The sequence below is a fragment of the Odocoileus virginianus genome, chromosome 23 (assembly GCF_023699985.2).
Source record: "Odocoileus virginianus isolate 20LAN1187 ecotype Illinois chromosome 23, Ovbor_1.2, whole genome shotgun sequence".
NCBI lineage: Eukaryota > Metazoa > Chordata > Mammalia > Artiodactyla > Cervidae > Odocoileus > Odocoileus virginianus.
The window spans coordinates 26,376,087-26,392,234 of NC_069696.1; the positions used below are offsets into that span (position 1 = coordinate 26,376,087).

The following is a 16,148-nucleotide window of genomic DNA, read 5'->3' on the forward strand; positions in this document are numbered from 1 at the left end:
AGGGACTCTCAAGAGTCTTCTCCAACACCACAGTTCAAAAGCATCAGCTTTTCAAATATAGAGACTTGATCAAATATGGTCAAGTCTCTGAAATATAAAGAAAAAATGGGCACCTAATTCAGGGCTCCTTGACTTTTTCCCTTCATAGCAATTCTCTCCCTAGAGTGTCTCTTTCACTGGCTCCTCTTCCTCACTCCTACTCACTCCCAAACAATTGCTATTTGGTTTCCACCCATCCATTTTGTTGAAGCTGCTCTAGCCAAGGTCATAGGTGAGTCCTGTGTTACTAAATCCACTGGAACTTCCATGTCTTTATTTTATTTGACCTTGTGCCAGCAGTCATCACTGTTAACCACTCCCTGTTTGAAGTACTCCCTTCTCTGGGCTTCTAATTAAACACCACAGTCTCCAGACTAGCCTCCTCCACTTTCTTGCTCTATCTTAGCCTTCTCTGCAGGCCCTCATTCTCTGTTTATCCCTAAAACTCTTGGTGTTCTGGTTTCTGTTCTGGGCCCTCTTCTCTCACACTGCTCTGGATGATACAATTCACTACAAGAGCCATTTCCACTCTTAGAGTCTCAGACTCAGCAACCTCAGATCACTCAGACCCAACCTTTCCACTCAAACTCAGAGGACAATTCTACCTGCATGTCTTGCAGGAATCATTAATTCAACGGACCCCAAATTAAATTCATCACCTTCCCTCTCTCTCCATTTCCAAATAAGTTCTTTCTCCAGTGTACCCGATTTCAGCAAATAACTTCACCCCATCTGTCCCAGCCTGAAATCTAGACAGCTGGACTATCTCTTCTTCTAGCCCTGTATCTAATGAGTACTGAGTCCTATTGAACCTACCCTCTAAATATTTCTGGAATTCCTCCATCTGCTGGAATTATCCTTCTGACAAGTTTCTCACCTGTTTAAGATGCTTCATAGCTTTCCACTCATAGAAGGAAGTTTTAAAAATATCTTTATAGACTCTTTCAGCCATGTTGTGCCACTCTCTCCCTGCCAGGTTACTGAGTATACCACAGTTTCTCACTTTATATTGTTGTTGTTCAGTCATTAAGTCGTGTCTGACTCTTTGAAGACATACCAGGAGTGCTGTCCATGGACTGCAGCATAACAGGCCTCCCTGTCCCTCACCATCTCCCAAAGTTTAGCCAAGTTCCTGTCCATTGGGTCAATGATACTATCCAACTATCTCATCCTCTGCCACTCTCTTTTCCTTTTGCCTTCAATCTTTCCCAGCATCAGGGTCTTTTCCAATGAGTCACTGTTCACATCAGGTGGCCAGATCACATCAGCTGTTCATATCAGCTGAAACTAGAGTTTCAGTTCCAGCATCAGTCCTTCCAATGAATTTTTGGGGTTGATTTCCTTTAGGATTTGATCTCCTTGCAGTCCAAGGGACTCTCAAAAGTCTTCTCCAGTACCACAATTCGAAAGCATCAATTCTTTAGCGCTCAGCCTTCTTTATGGTCCAACTCTCACATCTGCACATGACTACTGTCAGATGAAAGACCATAGCTTTGAATATACAGACACTGGTCAGCAAAGGAATGTCTTTGCTTTTTAATACACTGCCTAGGTTCGTCATAGCTTTCCTTCCAAGAGCAAGTGTCTTCTAATTTCATGGCTGCAACCACCATCTGCAGTGATTCTGGAGCCCGAGAAGAGAAAATCTGTCACTGCTGCCACTTCTTCCCCTTCTATCTGCCATGAAGTGATGGGACCGGATGCCATGATCTTAGTGTTCTGAATGGCGAGTTGTAGGTCAGCTGCGTCGCTCTCCTCTGTCTCGCTTTTGGGCCCTCACAAACCCTGTTCCCCTGCGTGGACATTCTTCCTTCCTCCTCTGTCCTTTCTGTGCCTGCTTATCCTTCCACCTTCAGCTCAGATACTACTTCCACATACACACACACACACACATACATACACAGTGGACTATTACTCAGCCAAAAAGGGAATAAAATAATGCCATCAGCAGCAACATCAGACTAAGTGAAATTAGCCAAAGACAAATGTCATATGATATCAGTTATATGGAGACTAAAAAAAAAATTTTTTTTAATGATACAAATGAACTTATTTACAATACAGAAATAGATCCACAGACATAGAAACCAAACTTATGGTTACCAAAAGGGAAAGGGGAGGGGACGGATAAATTAGGAGTTTAGGATTAAAGATACACAGAACTATATAGAAAATAGATAACCAGCAAGGACCTATTGTATAGCACAGGGAACTATACTCAATATTTTAAAATAACATTAGAGGAAAAGAATCTGAAAAAGAACATATATACATATATGGGTATTACTCAACCACTTTGCTGTACACTTGAAATTAACACAACATTGTAAATCAACTATATTTCAATGAAAAAAATAAAATAAAAAATTCCACTTCCTCAGGACAGCCTTCCCTAAAACCCCTAGACCAGATCTTTGCACTGACTTAATTCCCTATTAAAACCTTTATCACAAAACTCTTAATGGCTTGCAAGTAACCTGTATTCTTTAGACCAGGGGTCAATAAACTAAGGGCTGGTTGCTTGTTTTTGTAAAGAGAGTTTTACTGGAACACAGCCAGGGCCAGTCCTTTACGTGTCATCTGTGGCTGCTTTCCTGCCACAGGGGCAGTTCAGTAGTCAGCAGAGACCTTGCAGACCACACAGGCTCTCACAGGTACTGCCTGGCTCTCCAAGGAAAAGCATGCGGACCTGCTCTGTACCCCAGTGGTCCTCAGACAGCAGCATCAGCATCACCCAAGAGCCTATTAGAAACGCACGATCTGGGTCTCATAGTAAGCATGTTGATCAGATTCCCGGCTGGTTGTCACGGGCATCAAAGTGTGAGAGAGCACCGCTGGGCACTGTGAGTCCTCTGAAAAGCGAGGACCGTGCACATTTGCTGACTCCAGTATCTTCCGGGTCTAAGACCACAGCTGACACTCCACAAAGACCTGGGGCTCGACTCCAAGCCTAACGATTCCCTTTCTAGGGCTTTTCCTCCTACAGCATGCTTTCCAAGGATGTTTCCGGAATCAGATAAAAGAATGAACTACTCTCAGTCTTTAACATATCCTCTCTAAGTGAACACTTTAAATATCTATTCATGCATGTGCTCAGTCGTGTCCGACTCTGTACAACCCCATGGACTGTAGCCCTCCAGGATATCCTCTGTCCATAGAATTTTCCAGGCAAGAATACTGGAGTGGGTTGCCAGTTCCTTCCCCAGTAAATGTCTATGAGTGGAGAGACAGACAAAAACATGCACTTGATTTTGGCAAATACATGGTTAAAAATATTTTTTTAAGACTTAAAAATACATTCACAGAAATGATGTTTCTTCACCTTAGAATTGATGTTTATTAATACCCACCATCTGAACACAGTGCTGGTAACTGGTAGCATAAGCTCTTTCCCCCTCCTGTAGGCATAACGAGAAATACCTCCTTTCCAGACATTGTGACGTTAATAGTTTCGAGCTGAAGTGGCCTGAACTTCTGCAGTTTAAAGACATTTTGTAGAACATCTTTAACTTTACCAGACCATGGAAAATCTAGAAAGAGAAAAACAAGTTGGGTAGAACTATTTAGAATTATAAATGAGACACAAATGTGAGTGGCTGCTTCTATAATACAGAAGAATCAGATGAATAATTTAATTTTTATAATAATAGTTTTGAGATCAGTTTAATTCACAAAGCTAAGCAAAACCAAATTTAATGATATATCATAAGAAAAACTATGTCAGAATAAAATGACAACATTTGCCAGTGAGAAATAAACTACACAGAGGAGAAAGGTAGTCAGGTATTTGATAAATAGTCTGAATGTCGTCAGGGAATTCACAGTATCAGAAACCTCAAATACCATGAACCAAAGTTAACAATTATATGGACTTTTTGGTGTCAATATCTTGTTTAAAAAGTGGACAACACTGGACAAGAAAGCCCAGAAAGCGCTGCAATTCTGTCAAGAGATACAGTATTCTAAATTAATGATAAACAAGATGTTTGGCAAGATCCTGAATCAAGGAAGATTTGTTGACTAGGGGAGAATGAACCAGACTTTGATGAGGAGTCTGAATTTTTTTCTTCTTTAATTTCTTCTCGTTACAACTGAGAAAACTGAGTTAAATAAATATCTTTCTCCAAGCACAGATTAATGCTGTTGGAAACATATTTGATCTGAATAATAAAGGCTTTCATTTTAAAAGGACGTGGGTAAAGGATGGTCTGCCTACTAGTTCCCTTGCCACTTAAGGAATGGTCAGTTTCACTTCTAAACTACTGAAAAGCACTGACCCAGACACAATGATTCAATTCCAGTTCAAAGAAACAAGAGGAAACAAAACTAGCAAAGAAAAAAAAAGAGAGAGAGCAAACCTTCTTTATTCCAAGAGGCAGGTGAAGAATCACATTCACTGCTCTCCCCAGCATCAGAGTCCTCTAAACACAGCTTTATTCTCTTCGTCAGTACATTTTTTTTCTGAATGAGCTCCTGCTGCCTTTCCAGAAGTTCCTGGATTTGAATGTCTACTGCATGTAGCTCACTCGTTACAGAATCCAGTTCCTCACTCAGAGCTACAAGGGAAGAAAAAAGATACAATGACCAGACAGAATTAATCACAATTTTAGGTTTCCTTATGATTGATTTCTTGGTATTCCTCACTATCAACTGTATAAACTGAGAGTAGTCTAGAAGAGTGGTGAAGTGCACGTTTTGGAGCCACCCAGACAGGAGGTAGACCTTAGGTCTTCCTCTCACTGGCTGAGCGACCTCAAGCTAAGTGCCTGATACTTAACTGAGCCTCAAAATCCCTACCTATAAAGTGGGGATAATACCTAGCTTTCACAGTATTGCTATAAAAAATTAAATGAGACAAAATTTTGAAAGTTCTTAACACAGCACCTGGTACACAGTTAAGCATTTAATAAATAAAAATTATTAATTTTACCATGGTGCACTTCCCTGGTGGCTCAGCAGTAAAGAACCCACCTGCCAATTCAAGAGACGTGGGTTCAATCCCTGGGTTGGGCAGATCCCCCGGAAGAGGAAACAGCAAACCACTCTAGTACTCTTGCCTGGAAAAACCCCATGGATAGAGGAGCCTGGTGGGCTACAGTCCATACGGTCACAAAAGAGTCAGACATAACTGAGCGACCAAACAGTAACAAAAATCATGTTGTAGGACAGTGGTCCAACAATCTTCTAAATCACTTCAGTAAAACGACTAGACTTTAAAGCAAGAGGAAGTTATCTAAAAGTAATCCCCTAACTACTTAGCTATCATTTTACAAAAACATTTGTATTTGGGTTCATACTGTGACATGGTAAGGAGCTGGTGATTATAAACAAGATGACGTATCAATAAAAAGAGAAATCAAGTGTGCTACTAAAACTGGCATTGCGAGGCCAGCATGATAATTTATAAAGAAGTCTTAACATATGATACTAAACAATCCAAATATTAAAGTCAAAATGAGATTTCCTTTTATATCAGTGGAAGCTAGAAAATTTTACAGACATCCTTGCCGCTTTCTAAAACATCTGCCTGCTTTAATCAGTGTCCAGTTTTAATGTCTTCCCATGAGATAAAATCTCACAGTTATGATTTAAAACAGGATGCTCTAGTGTTTTTGTATTCTATCAACTGCTTGTGTGATCCAGGTTTAGGGCTGGCCACCAGCGACGTCTGTCTGAGATGTGGAAGGTGGAAAGGAAACGGCAGCCGGGTTTAAAGTCGACATAAGGTCAGGCGCCGCTGCAGCTCACCTTGTGGCCGATGTACTGGCTCACCTTGGCCGACAGGGGGCAGAAGTCAGTTCCTCTTGTGCCCAGTCATGTCTGACTCTCTGTCACCCCATGGACTGCAGCCTGCCAGGCTCCTCGCCAGTCTCCAGGCAAGAATACTGGAGTAGGTTGTCATTCCCTTCTCCAGGGGATCTCCCCCAACCCAGGAATTGAAGCTGGGTCTCCTGCACTGCAGGCAGACTCTTTACAGTCTGTGCCACCGGGGAAGCCCAACAATACACAATAGTGAATGAAGCCAAATTACTGGTGAGGATTCAATAAGAAATTCCGGATTTAGTACGCTAAATATAGTGGCCAGGATTGGCTCTAATTCTTTACTTAGCTGACCCCAAAGATGAATATCAGAAAGTTGGGATGGAATGACACAGGGGAAGATGCCAATGAAATGGAAAGGCTAGAACTTTCTGGGTATACGCTAAAGGAGAGGAACTCGAGGCTTAGGGAGATGGGAGTGCTAGAGTGGTTGATCATCCACTCTCCTGCAACCCCCCAGGAGGATCCAGGAGACCCTCCTTTTTCCAAGCCTGTAACAAATGCATTCATGAGGGGAATGAATCCCTGAAGAAGTCTGGGTTGGCTGTTCTCTGTAAGCCAGGAATGACCATGGCAAGTACTGCCTTTCAACTAGACTACCTGAATCAATGAGAATGATGATTTCTAAGACACAGGGGCTAACTGTCAGCAATTCAATTCATGACCAAAGGGAAGGCAGATGTGGCTGCCAAAATGGGCAACAGAAAGTGAAAGTGTTAGTCGCTCAGTCCTTTCCAATTCTTTGTGACCCCATGGAGCCTGCCAGGCTCTTCTGTCCGTGGGATTTCCCAGGCAAGAATATTGGAGTGGGTTGCCATTTCCTTCTCCAAAGAATCTTCCCCACCAGGTCTCCTGTACTGCGGGCAGATTCTTTACCATCTGAGAAACCCAGGAGCAATACGCAGAAGTAACAGAACAGTCTGACTCAAAGACATCTTTGGCACTGGCTAGGTGATCATGAAGTCTGAAATAGAAATAGATTATGTGATCTGTACAGGCAGAGTACAAAGGCCTGATTCTGGTGAACACATGTCTGATTTGAATTACCACAACAGAATCATAGTCCCTCAACCAGTTCCCAGAAATGAGCCAATTTATAGATCCAAAGCTCCCTGTGTAAAGTAGAGGTTGGGGCCCTTTAAAAAAGGACCCTCATACACAGCTAAAACTTTATGCAGTAAATCTTTCCACTATTCTTTTCCAGAGAAACTTACCAAAGTACCAACTGTGTACTGGGAAAAGGAAAATAACTTCTGAGAATTTCCTGGACAGCAACTGTAATCTGGTAATTCCTGGAGAACTATAATGACATGGTGACCCACCAGTTAAGAGTATGGACTGAACTTGGGCAAAACAGATGATCAATGCCATCCTGCTCAGGCGCATCACACACGGGGCTAGGAGGTCCGCTCTGTGGTTTAGGAGGTCCGCTCTGGTTATCGCCCCAGCTCCAGCAGGTGTCATTAGAACAGACACCCCCAGGTGGCGCTAGTGCTAAAGACCGCGCCTGCCAGTGCAGGAGACACAGGAGACTTGTGGGACCTGTGGAACACAGGTTCCATCCCTGGGTGGTGAAGATCCCTTGGAGGAGGGCATGGCAACCCAATTCAGAATTCCTGCCTGGAGAAGCCCAGGGACTGATGAGCCTGGCATAGGGTCCATAGGGTCGCAAAGAGTCGGAGATGACTGAGGCAACTTAGCATGCATGCATTCAGCAACGGGCTGGTTTCCTGACCTAAGAGCAAGGACTATTATGGTACGAAGGACCAAGGGGAAGGCAGTACAAAGAGTGCTTACTACCAAAACAGTGAATAGTGCTGTTCCTCACACAGCCAGGACTCAGGGGCCTGGGAAACAGGGCCGGAAACAAGGTTCCTATTATCCCCTAGTGATCCACTAGTGAAATGCTTGCTTCCCATCCCTGAAACTTTGGACTCTGCTAGTCTAGATTGGCCAGTTAGAACTGCTTCTACCAGGGGGAAAAGCAATGCTTCCATTTAATTGAAAGTTGATTACCACTTGGCCAGTTTGGATTCCTCACGGCCAGGAAACCAAAAGGCAAAGAAAGGCGTTACTGGACTGGCTGGGGCAAATGACCCTGACTATTAAAGGAAACGACTGCTGTGACACTGCAGAGGTGAGGAGCAGTGTGTCTGGAATGTGGGGGATCCTCCAGGGCAGTGGTCCCCAATCTTTTTGGCACCAGGGACCGGTTTCATGGAAGACAGTTTTTCCAAGGACCAGGGTGGGGTGGGGAAGGGTATGGTTTCAGGATGATTCAAGTGTATTACATTTATTGTGCACATTATTTCTGTTATCAGTTCCACCTCAGATCATCAGGTATTAGATCCCAGAGGTTGGGGATCCCTGCTCTAGGGTTATCTTTTGGTATTCCCACATCCCCTGCTTAGAGTTAATGGAAAACCACAAAAACCCATCACAAGCAAACTGCTAAGGCAGATGCCACCAGGCAAGGTCCCACGACCAGGTGAGCTGTTTGCTGAGAACAAGGGGATACGGAAAGCAGAAAAGGCAGTTAAAAAATAACAGCTATAACCACATGATCAGGTGAGACCCAAGAACTGGAAGAGCTATTAAGCATTTCTCCTTTATTTTGACATTCCTGTAGAAGCCAAGTTTGGATTTCTCTTGTTGGGGGTTAGTTAGTTGATGAATGGAAGGATAGACTGACCTTCTGGCTCCCATTCCCCTAAATTTTAAAATAAAAGCTGTTAACAGTCACTAACTTTGTATCTCAGGATTTAAGTTAGAAGATTATCACAGAGGATGTGATTGAGCAAGAAGAGGAATGAGCATCACCCAAAGATGAATAAAGAGAATTCCTGTCCCCTTCAGGGGAGAGGATCAGCATACATTTGTTTGGACAAGAGAGAGCTGTGTCAACTTGGGGAGCCAGAGCTTTAGAAGGCGGAAGTGAAGCAGTAGCTGTATTTTCCATACTTAAGAAGGGCAGTGCAAGGTCAGGTCTGGTGACCTCTCCAGCATGGGACAGCAGCTGGGCCCACGACTCTAGCTGCTGCTAGATATCCTTGGGGAAACAAAGGTGCCTGCAGTTCCTCTGGATCCTGTTGGTTCTCCTCCTTGGGCTCCTCTGAATACTCAGCCAGATCATGTGTGACTCAGGGAAGGACGCCAGCACTTTGACAGGCGCTGCCTCACCTAGACTGGAGGCTCTGAGGCAACCAGAGACTGGTCCAGGTTCTGATGAGATTCATCTTCACAGGGAGCATTCCATTTGGGGAATCCCCACGGTAGAAGCATCTTCTCTTCCTATCTACTGGCACCACCGATGCCAGGCCCGCCAACAGACACAAAGAAAGAGCCTCAACACCTTCCCAAATTCCCACCAAGAATTCCTGCAGTCAATCCCTCTTATCACTCACAGTGCCTCTGCTTCTTTCATTGAATCCCACCTAACAGAGATAGTAATGTCAACCTGTGCTACAAAGTCAATATGACTGTACCCTGGACAAAGTCCTGATTGACTCAGAATATAACAGAGGAGAGCCAGTTGTAACAAATCTAGGTCTTTTAACGTTTTTGTTCAAAACTATAACCATCTCTAACGCCAGCTTGGACAACATGTGACCTGTATGATGAGAGATGAGATTGAAAAGGGAAGGATTTCAATCATTTATCATGAAGAGGGCTTATTACTATATCTCAAGAGCACATGGCATTGAGCAGGGATTCTGCCCGTAAGCTTACACTGAGACAAGCGAGGTACCATTCTTCAGAAGCAGGACAGTTTCTAGCGATCTCCCATACTGAAGGCCACAGTGAAAGGGAAGTTATTTACCACCAGGGAACCACCAAATCCAACTCAACAAAATATCTGAAGGCAATTTCAGAGGCATTTCAAATACAGGTTGACAAGTGGGTAGAACAACAGAAGAGGTGGGTTATTTGAAAGGGGTGAAATATTGTAAAAGCAATGATTTAAAGTAATCATCTCTTCTTAAATAAAATTGATCTGTGGCATCATTTGGTTATTTTAAAATCATATCCCAGGGACTTCTCCGGTCGTTCACAACAGGTTGAGAGTCTGCCGGCCAATGCAGGGCACACAGGTTTGATCCCTGGTCTGGGAGAATTCCACACGCCTCGGGGTAACTAAGCCCATGCGCCACAACTACTGAGCCCGCACTCCAGGGCCTGGGAGCTGCAACAAGAGAAGCCAGCACAATGGGAAGACCACACACCACAATGAAGAGTCGCCCCTGCCGGCCACAACTGGAGAAAGTCCTTGTGCAGCAAGGAAGACCCAGTGCAGTCATAAATAAATACATAACTTTTAAAAAAATCACATCCTACTGAGAAAGAGTAAAGTCTTACTAAATAGAAAAGCTCACTGATGTGATCCAAAAATAACTATTTCAACTGAGGTAAGGTTTGGCTTGGTTGTTCAATTCAGTCGCTCAGTCGTGTCTGACTCTTCGCGACCCCATGAACCGCAGCACGCCAGGCCTCCCTGTCCATCACCAACTCCCGGAGTTTACCCAAACTCATGTCCATCAAGTCAGTGATGCCATCCAACCATCTCATCCTCTGTCGTCCCCTTCTCCTCCTGCCCTCAATCCCTCCCAGCATCAGGGTCTTTTCCAATGAGTCAACTCTTCGCATCAGGTGGCCAAAGTACTGGAGTTTCAGCTTCAACATCAGTCCTTCCGATGATCACCCAGAACTGATCTCCTTTACGATGGACTGGCTGGATCTCCTTGCATTCCAAAGGACTCTCAAGAGTCTTCTCCAACACCATAGTTCAAAAGCACCAATTTTTCGGTGCTCAGCTTTCTTCATAGCCCAACTCTCACATTCATACATGATCACTGGAAAAACCATAGCCTTGACTAAATGGACCTTTGTTGGCAAAGTAACATCTTGCTTTTTAATATGCTGTCTAGGTTGGTCATAACTTTCCTTCCAAGGAGTGTCTTTTAATTTCATGGCTGCAGTCACCATCTACAGTAAGGTTTGGTAACATCTATGAAACCCACACTTTTGTCTCTTAGTGAAGAATATCTGGGTTAGCATTTAATATAACTTAAATTGCTACCATTTATTATTAACCCTTAGGCTATTAGTATGAATCATTAAGCTGTGAGAGATGAAGACAAAAGCTATGTCACTAATTTTTTCGCATTTATATTTAAATAAATTGTAAAGTTTTGGGGTGTGGAGAGGAGGATTCCATACTTAAGAAAACCATGCATATAAAGTTAGTTAAGAAACTAATCTTGTTTCTCCACTGACAGTGCTAAGGTCATATTTACTATATCCTACAAAGAACAGGAGAATAACCATAGAGTAAGTTCCTCCCTCCTACCATTCACCTCTTAACTGAATAAACAGCAAAACTTCACTAATAAGTACAAAAGGATCTGGTCAAGTTTATAAAAACAAACAATGCAAGGAAACACATAAAAATACCAAGAGTAGCTGCCTGGAAAAGGTAAAACAGATGTCTTTCTTTTATGTTTTAAAAATATTTCAAATGATACCATTTAGGAACTTATCTTAAGGAAATAATCAAAGAAGTACACAAACCTTTTGATTCCAAGATGTTCAATGCAACTTTTTTTATATTTTAAAAATGGAGACAGCCTAAAAGTTCAAAACCAACACTCAAAGTGTTAATTCTTTAATGCCACTATAAAACAACAAAATACAGAGCAGTATTAAAAACAGAATATTGACAACATAAAATTTATGTTACGTCTATATTCTTTATCTACATTGTTTTTAAGAATCACACTACCAAACATTATGTAAAAAATGTGAAAAATTTTGTTGAAAATAATACATCTAAATGGTACAGTATTGAGTAGTAACATTATTAGTGATTTATACTTTCTACTTTATAATTTTCTTAGGTTCCTAGAATGCTATCAAAAAACATATCATTCCTTGGAACTTTTATGTATTACATGGTGGGAATGTAAAATTGTGTAGCCACTATGGAAAACAGTATGGCAGTTCCTCAAAAAATTAAACACAGAAATACCATGTTATCCGCAATTTCGCTTGTAGGTATGGTGGTGGTTTAGTCACTAAGTCATGTCCAACTCTTGCAACACCATGGACTGTAGCCTGCCAGGCTCCTCTGTCCATGGGATTCTCCAGGCAAGAATACTGAAGTGGGTTGCTATTTCATTCTGCAGGGGATCTTCCCGACTTAGGAATAGAACCTGGATTTCCTGCATAGCAGGCGAATTCTTTACCGACTGAGCTATAAGGGAAGCCCACTTGTAGGTGTATACACCCAAAAACTGGAAGCAGAGGCTCAAACAGATGTTTGTACACCGATGTTCACAGCTGCATTATTCACAGAAGCTGAAAATGGAAATAATTCAAATGTCTCCTGACAAACAAGTGGATAAACAGAAGGTGGTACACCCATAGAGTGGAATATTACTCAGCCTTACAAAGTTACATGTTACCCAATGGATGAACCTCAAAGACAACACAAAAGGACAAATATTGTATGACTCCACTTCTATGAGGTGCCTAGAAAGGTCAAAGTCCCAGAGAGAAAGCAGAATGATGTAACCAGGGGCTGCAGGGAAGTGGGTGGAGTGGAAGTTATTGTTCACTGGGTACACTGTTGCACTGTCCATCTCTGAACCAAGAGCTTTATGTACTTCTTCCACTATTTCCTTAAGGTAAGTTCTTAAGTGCTGTTATTTAAAATACTTTTAAAGTATAAAAGAAAGACATGCATTTTACCTTTTCCAGGCACCTACTCTTGGCATTCAGTGGGGAGTGATGAAAAGTTTTGGAGATGGATACTGGCCATGGTTGCACACACGCAGATGCACATAATGCCATGCATGCAATGCTCTTGACTGTCTGCTTAAAACTAGCTAAACAGGTAAGTTTAAATATACTTTACAACAATAAAAAGAAATCTGGAAAAATATCGGAATTATTAAGACAAATATTTTCTAAATTTATTTTTACTTATTCCTACTAAAACTTTTTTTAAAAGCAGTTTAAGACTCACAGTAAAACTGAGAGGAAGGGACAGAGAAAAACATGCAGTTAGGAAAAGAACAGAATGAACTACAAAATGGAATAATCTCCACTAACCTGAAATGGATGCCATTCTAAAGTTGAACCGGAGAGCCAAATTTCTCTCTAAAAGTGAAAGAAAAATCAGAGCAACGTTTTCTTAAAAACAGTACTGTTGATAATACTCAATGATAATCTGTCGTTACTGAGCACAAAAAATGTTAGAAAGTAGATTATATACTGCAGTGACTTTTCAACAATCTACATGGTTCTTCCCACTCTACTTTTTATGGGGAATTCTCTAGATTTCAGAGAAGTAACCAAAGTCACACAAATATAACAACAAGTATGACACCAAAAACATTTAACAAACACCCAGCAAATACTTAGTGAAGTTGCAAAAAAAAAGCAAAGCTTAGAGGTTAAACAGCTTTCAGTCAGTTCAATTTAGTTCAGTCACTCAGTCTTGTCCAACTCTTTGCGACTCCATGGACCACAGCACACGAGGCCTCCCTGTCCATCACCAACTCCAGAGTTTACTCAAACTCATGTCCATCGAGTCGGTGATGCCATCCAACCATCTCATCCTCTGTCGTCCCCTTCTCCTCCTGCCCCCAATCTGTCCCAGCATCAGGGTCTTTTCCAATGAGTCAACTCTTTACCACTATATTATTGTGTGATTTTAGCAAACTTAAAACAATCTGTTCCTCTCAGCCACTTTCCCTGTCTGTAAAATTGGGATGGTGGAACCTATTTTACAAATAGCAAGTTGGATAGATTCAAATATCCCAGATAAAGCAAAACCCATTAATGAACTACTCAAATTAATCATTTAGCATTTTACTGAATATTTGCTCTAAAGGGTTGCAATTTAGGCTCAATTTTAAAAGAGGAATTGGTATTTTGCGGAGGGATGAGATTTCAGATGGAGAGAACACAAAGAGTTCAGAAGTGGGGAAAAATCTGGTTTGTATTAAGAAATAGTTCTGAATGGTTAACACTTAAGAGTACACACAAGCAAGTGGAAGGAGCTGAGTCTGGAGGAACTTTATTTAGCTTATCCATAACCTCCAAGAACACCTTTTCCAACTCTGATATGGACAACTAACATTTTCTGAAACTAAGTCAATGTCTCCAAAGGTAGCTTCAGCATCACCCTACCCTTATCCAAATTGCTCACCCTATGCCCTGTCTCATGTAGAATTCTGAGCCACCAGTAGGCTGGAAAAATAGGTAGGGTCTTCTGTGACTTGCTAAGAAGCTTGAAAGAGTCACAACACTAAAAGCTATTTAAGTAGAGGAGTAAACCAAGGACTTCTAATTCTTTATCTATATGAACATGCCTTCACCATTTCATGGAAATAGAATTCTCCTTCTCTGGACTGTAAGATTCTCCAGCAGGGTAGAGATTGAGTCTCTTCGCCTCTGTATCCATGTAGCCCGGTAAAATGCCTTGCAGATAGTGAAGGCTCAGGGCGGCACTAGTGCCAATACAAGAGATCTAAGAGATACAGATTCAATCCCTGGGCCGGGAAGATCCCCAGGAGGAGGGCATGGCAACCCACTCCAGTATTCTTACCTGGAGAATCCCCATGGACAGAGGAGTCTGATGGGCTATGGTCCATAAGGTCACAAAGAGTTGGACACGACTGAAGGGACTTGGCATCCTGGCACACAGGTTTGCTGAGATTGAAAGCAGAGGCTTTCTCCACTCTTATGAAAGAATGTAATCTACAAACCTACAACCATTTCCCCCCACTATTTTAAACAACTCCTTTGATCATATCATTTTTTTTTAAACTTCTTATAAACTCCTTCCCCAAATGATGTGATTTAATAGCAAAAGCTAGCTGAATATATGTTCAAAAATTAATGAGCTATGTATAGCAAGTCTGTCAGAAGTATACCTAGACATTGTTTAAAATCCAAAACAAAGGGAGATCAGCCTTGAAAATTCCCTTTGCAGACAAAACCAACATAGCCATACAAACAAAGCTTAATTTAGCTTATTTTGAAAGACTAACTTGACCTGGGGCACTTTGCGTTTCTGCCTCTGGAAATCAGAAGCAAAACTCCCACTGTTACCCAAGATTGCTATGAGGTAACCACTAACCAATTCTGTATCTTTTAAGAAAATGTTAATATAACCAATCAGTGTAAAGAATAAACAATCAATGCCCTCTTACTAAACAAGCTGCTTTATATTAACTATATAGCCTTGAGCCTAATTCCATGTTTTGATTTGAGTGCTCTTGGTTGGCAAATTGTCTTTTTGGCATATACACAATGAACTTTTACTAATTACTACTTCCATGATTCAGTGGTTTTACTTCTGCTATATCTGAACTTCTGGTAGCATCCTCAGGAAATACTTTACAAGGTCTCATGTCAGTCATGCATGCCTGACATCAAGTGTTGGTGTTGTTCAGTCTCCCAGTCATATCTGACTTTTTGCGATCCTAAGGACTGCAGCACGCCAGGCCTTCCTGTCCCTCATCATCTCCCAGAGTTTAACCAAGTTCATCAGTGATGCCGTCCAGTCATCTCATCCTCTGAAGCCCTCTTCTACTGCCCTCAATCTTTCCAGGCATCAGGGACTTGACACCAAGTACCAGAGTCTAAATCTCTCTCTCTCTAACACACACACACACACACACACACACACACCCTCTCTCCGCCACCTGGGTTTAGGTGCAACAGCAATTTAATAAAACCCTCCGTCACGCTTAGGCGTCCCCTCTGGCTTTTCCTAATAAACAGTGGTTGCAAATAAAAGGCTTTGGTGACCGAGTCTCCTGCCTGGAAAAAGCTGGTGATAAAGAGACAGACCCGCAGTGGAACGTGCCCCTAAAGGCCCGAGTTCCATTAGAGCTGGGTGATGATGGAGAGTTCCATTAGAGGTGCGAGGACCCCAGTTTCTCCCTCGCCAACGTACTGGTGGAAGGAAGTGAGCCGGCCTTCCCCATCTACCAGGAAAAGGAATGTTAGCTCTTTCAAAGAGGTAACAAGGGTTACCCCAGAACTTCTCCTCGGTGAAGTTAAGGAAGACATTCCTCCTCCTCGATCTCCGACCCAAGACCCCCCTGACTCAGGTCTACTACTTACCCCTTTCAGCCGCACTCCAATAAAAACTTCCCGCCACCAGGCTTTCCTTTCTCTCCAGCCGGGGGCATTCACCCTTCCGGGTCGGTCCTTTCAACCAATTGCAGGTACTACCCTTTTCTTATTGGTCAAGGGGTGTGGCCACCATTTGCGTC

General features: G+C 42.3%; 1 protein-coding gene across 1 annotated transcript in view; it reads right to left on the reverse strand.

Moving 5' to 3' along the window:
- Positions 1–16,094, reverse strand: part of RECQL (RecQ like helicase) — a 39,287-nt gene extending 23,193 nt beyond the window's left edge. The window contains exons 1-4 of the mRNA XM_070453732.1: positions 15,997–16,094; positions 12,970–13,017; positions 4,398–4,595; positions 3,390–3,569 (exon numbers count right to left, since the gene is read on the reverse strand). Coding sequence (XP_070309833.1) covers positions 3,390–3,569; positions 4,398–4,595; positions 12,970–12,985 — 394 coding nt within the window. The 5' untranslated portion in view covers positions 12,986–13,017; positions 15,997–16,094. The remainder of the gene's footprint in view (positions 1–3,389; positions 3,570–4,397; positions 4,596–12,969; positions 13,018–15,996) is intronic.
- Between the last annotated feature and the right edge of the window lie 54 nt (positions 16,095–16,148).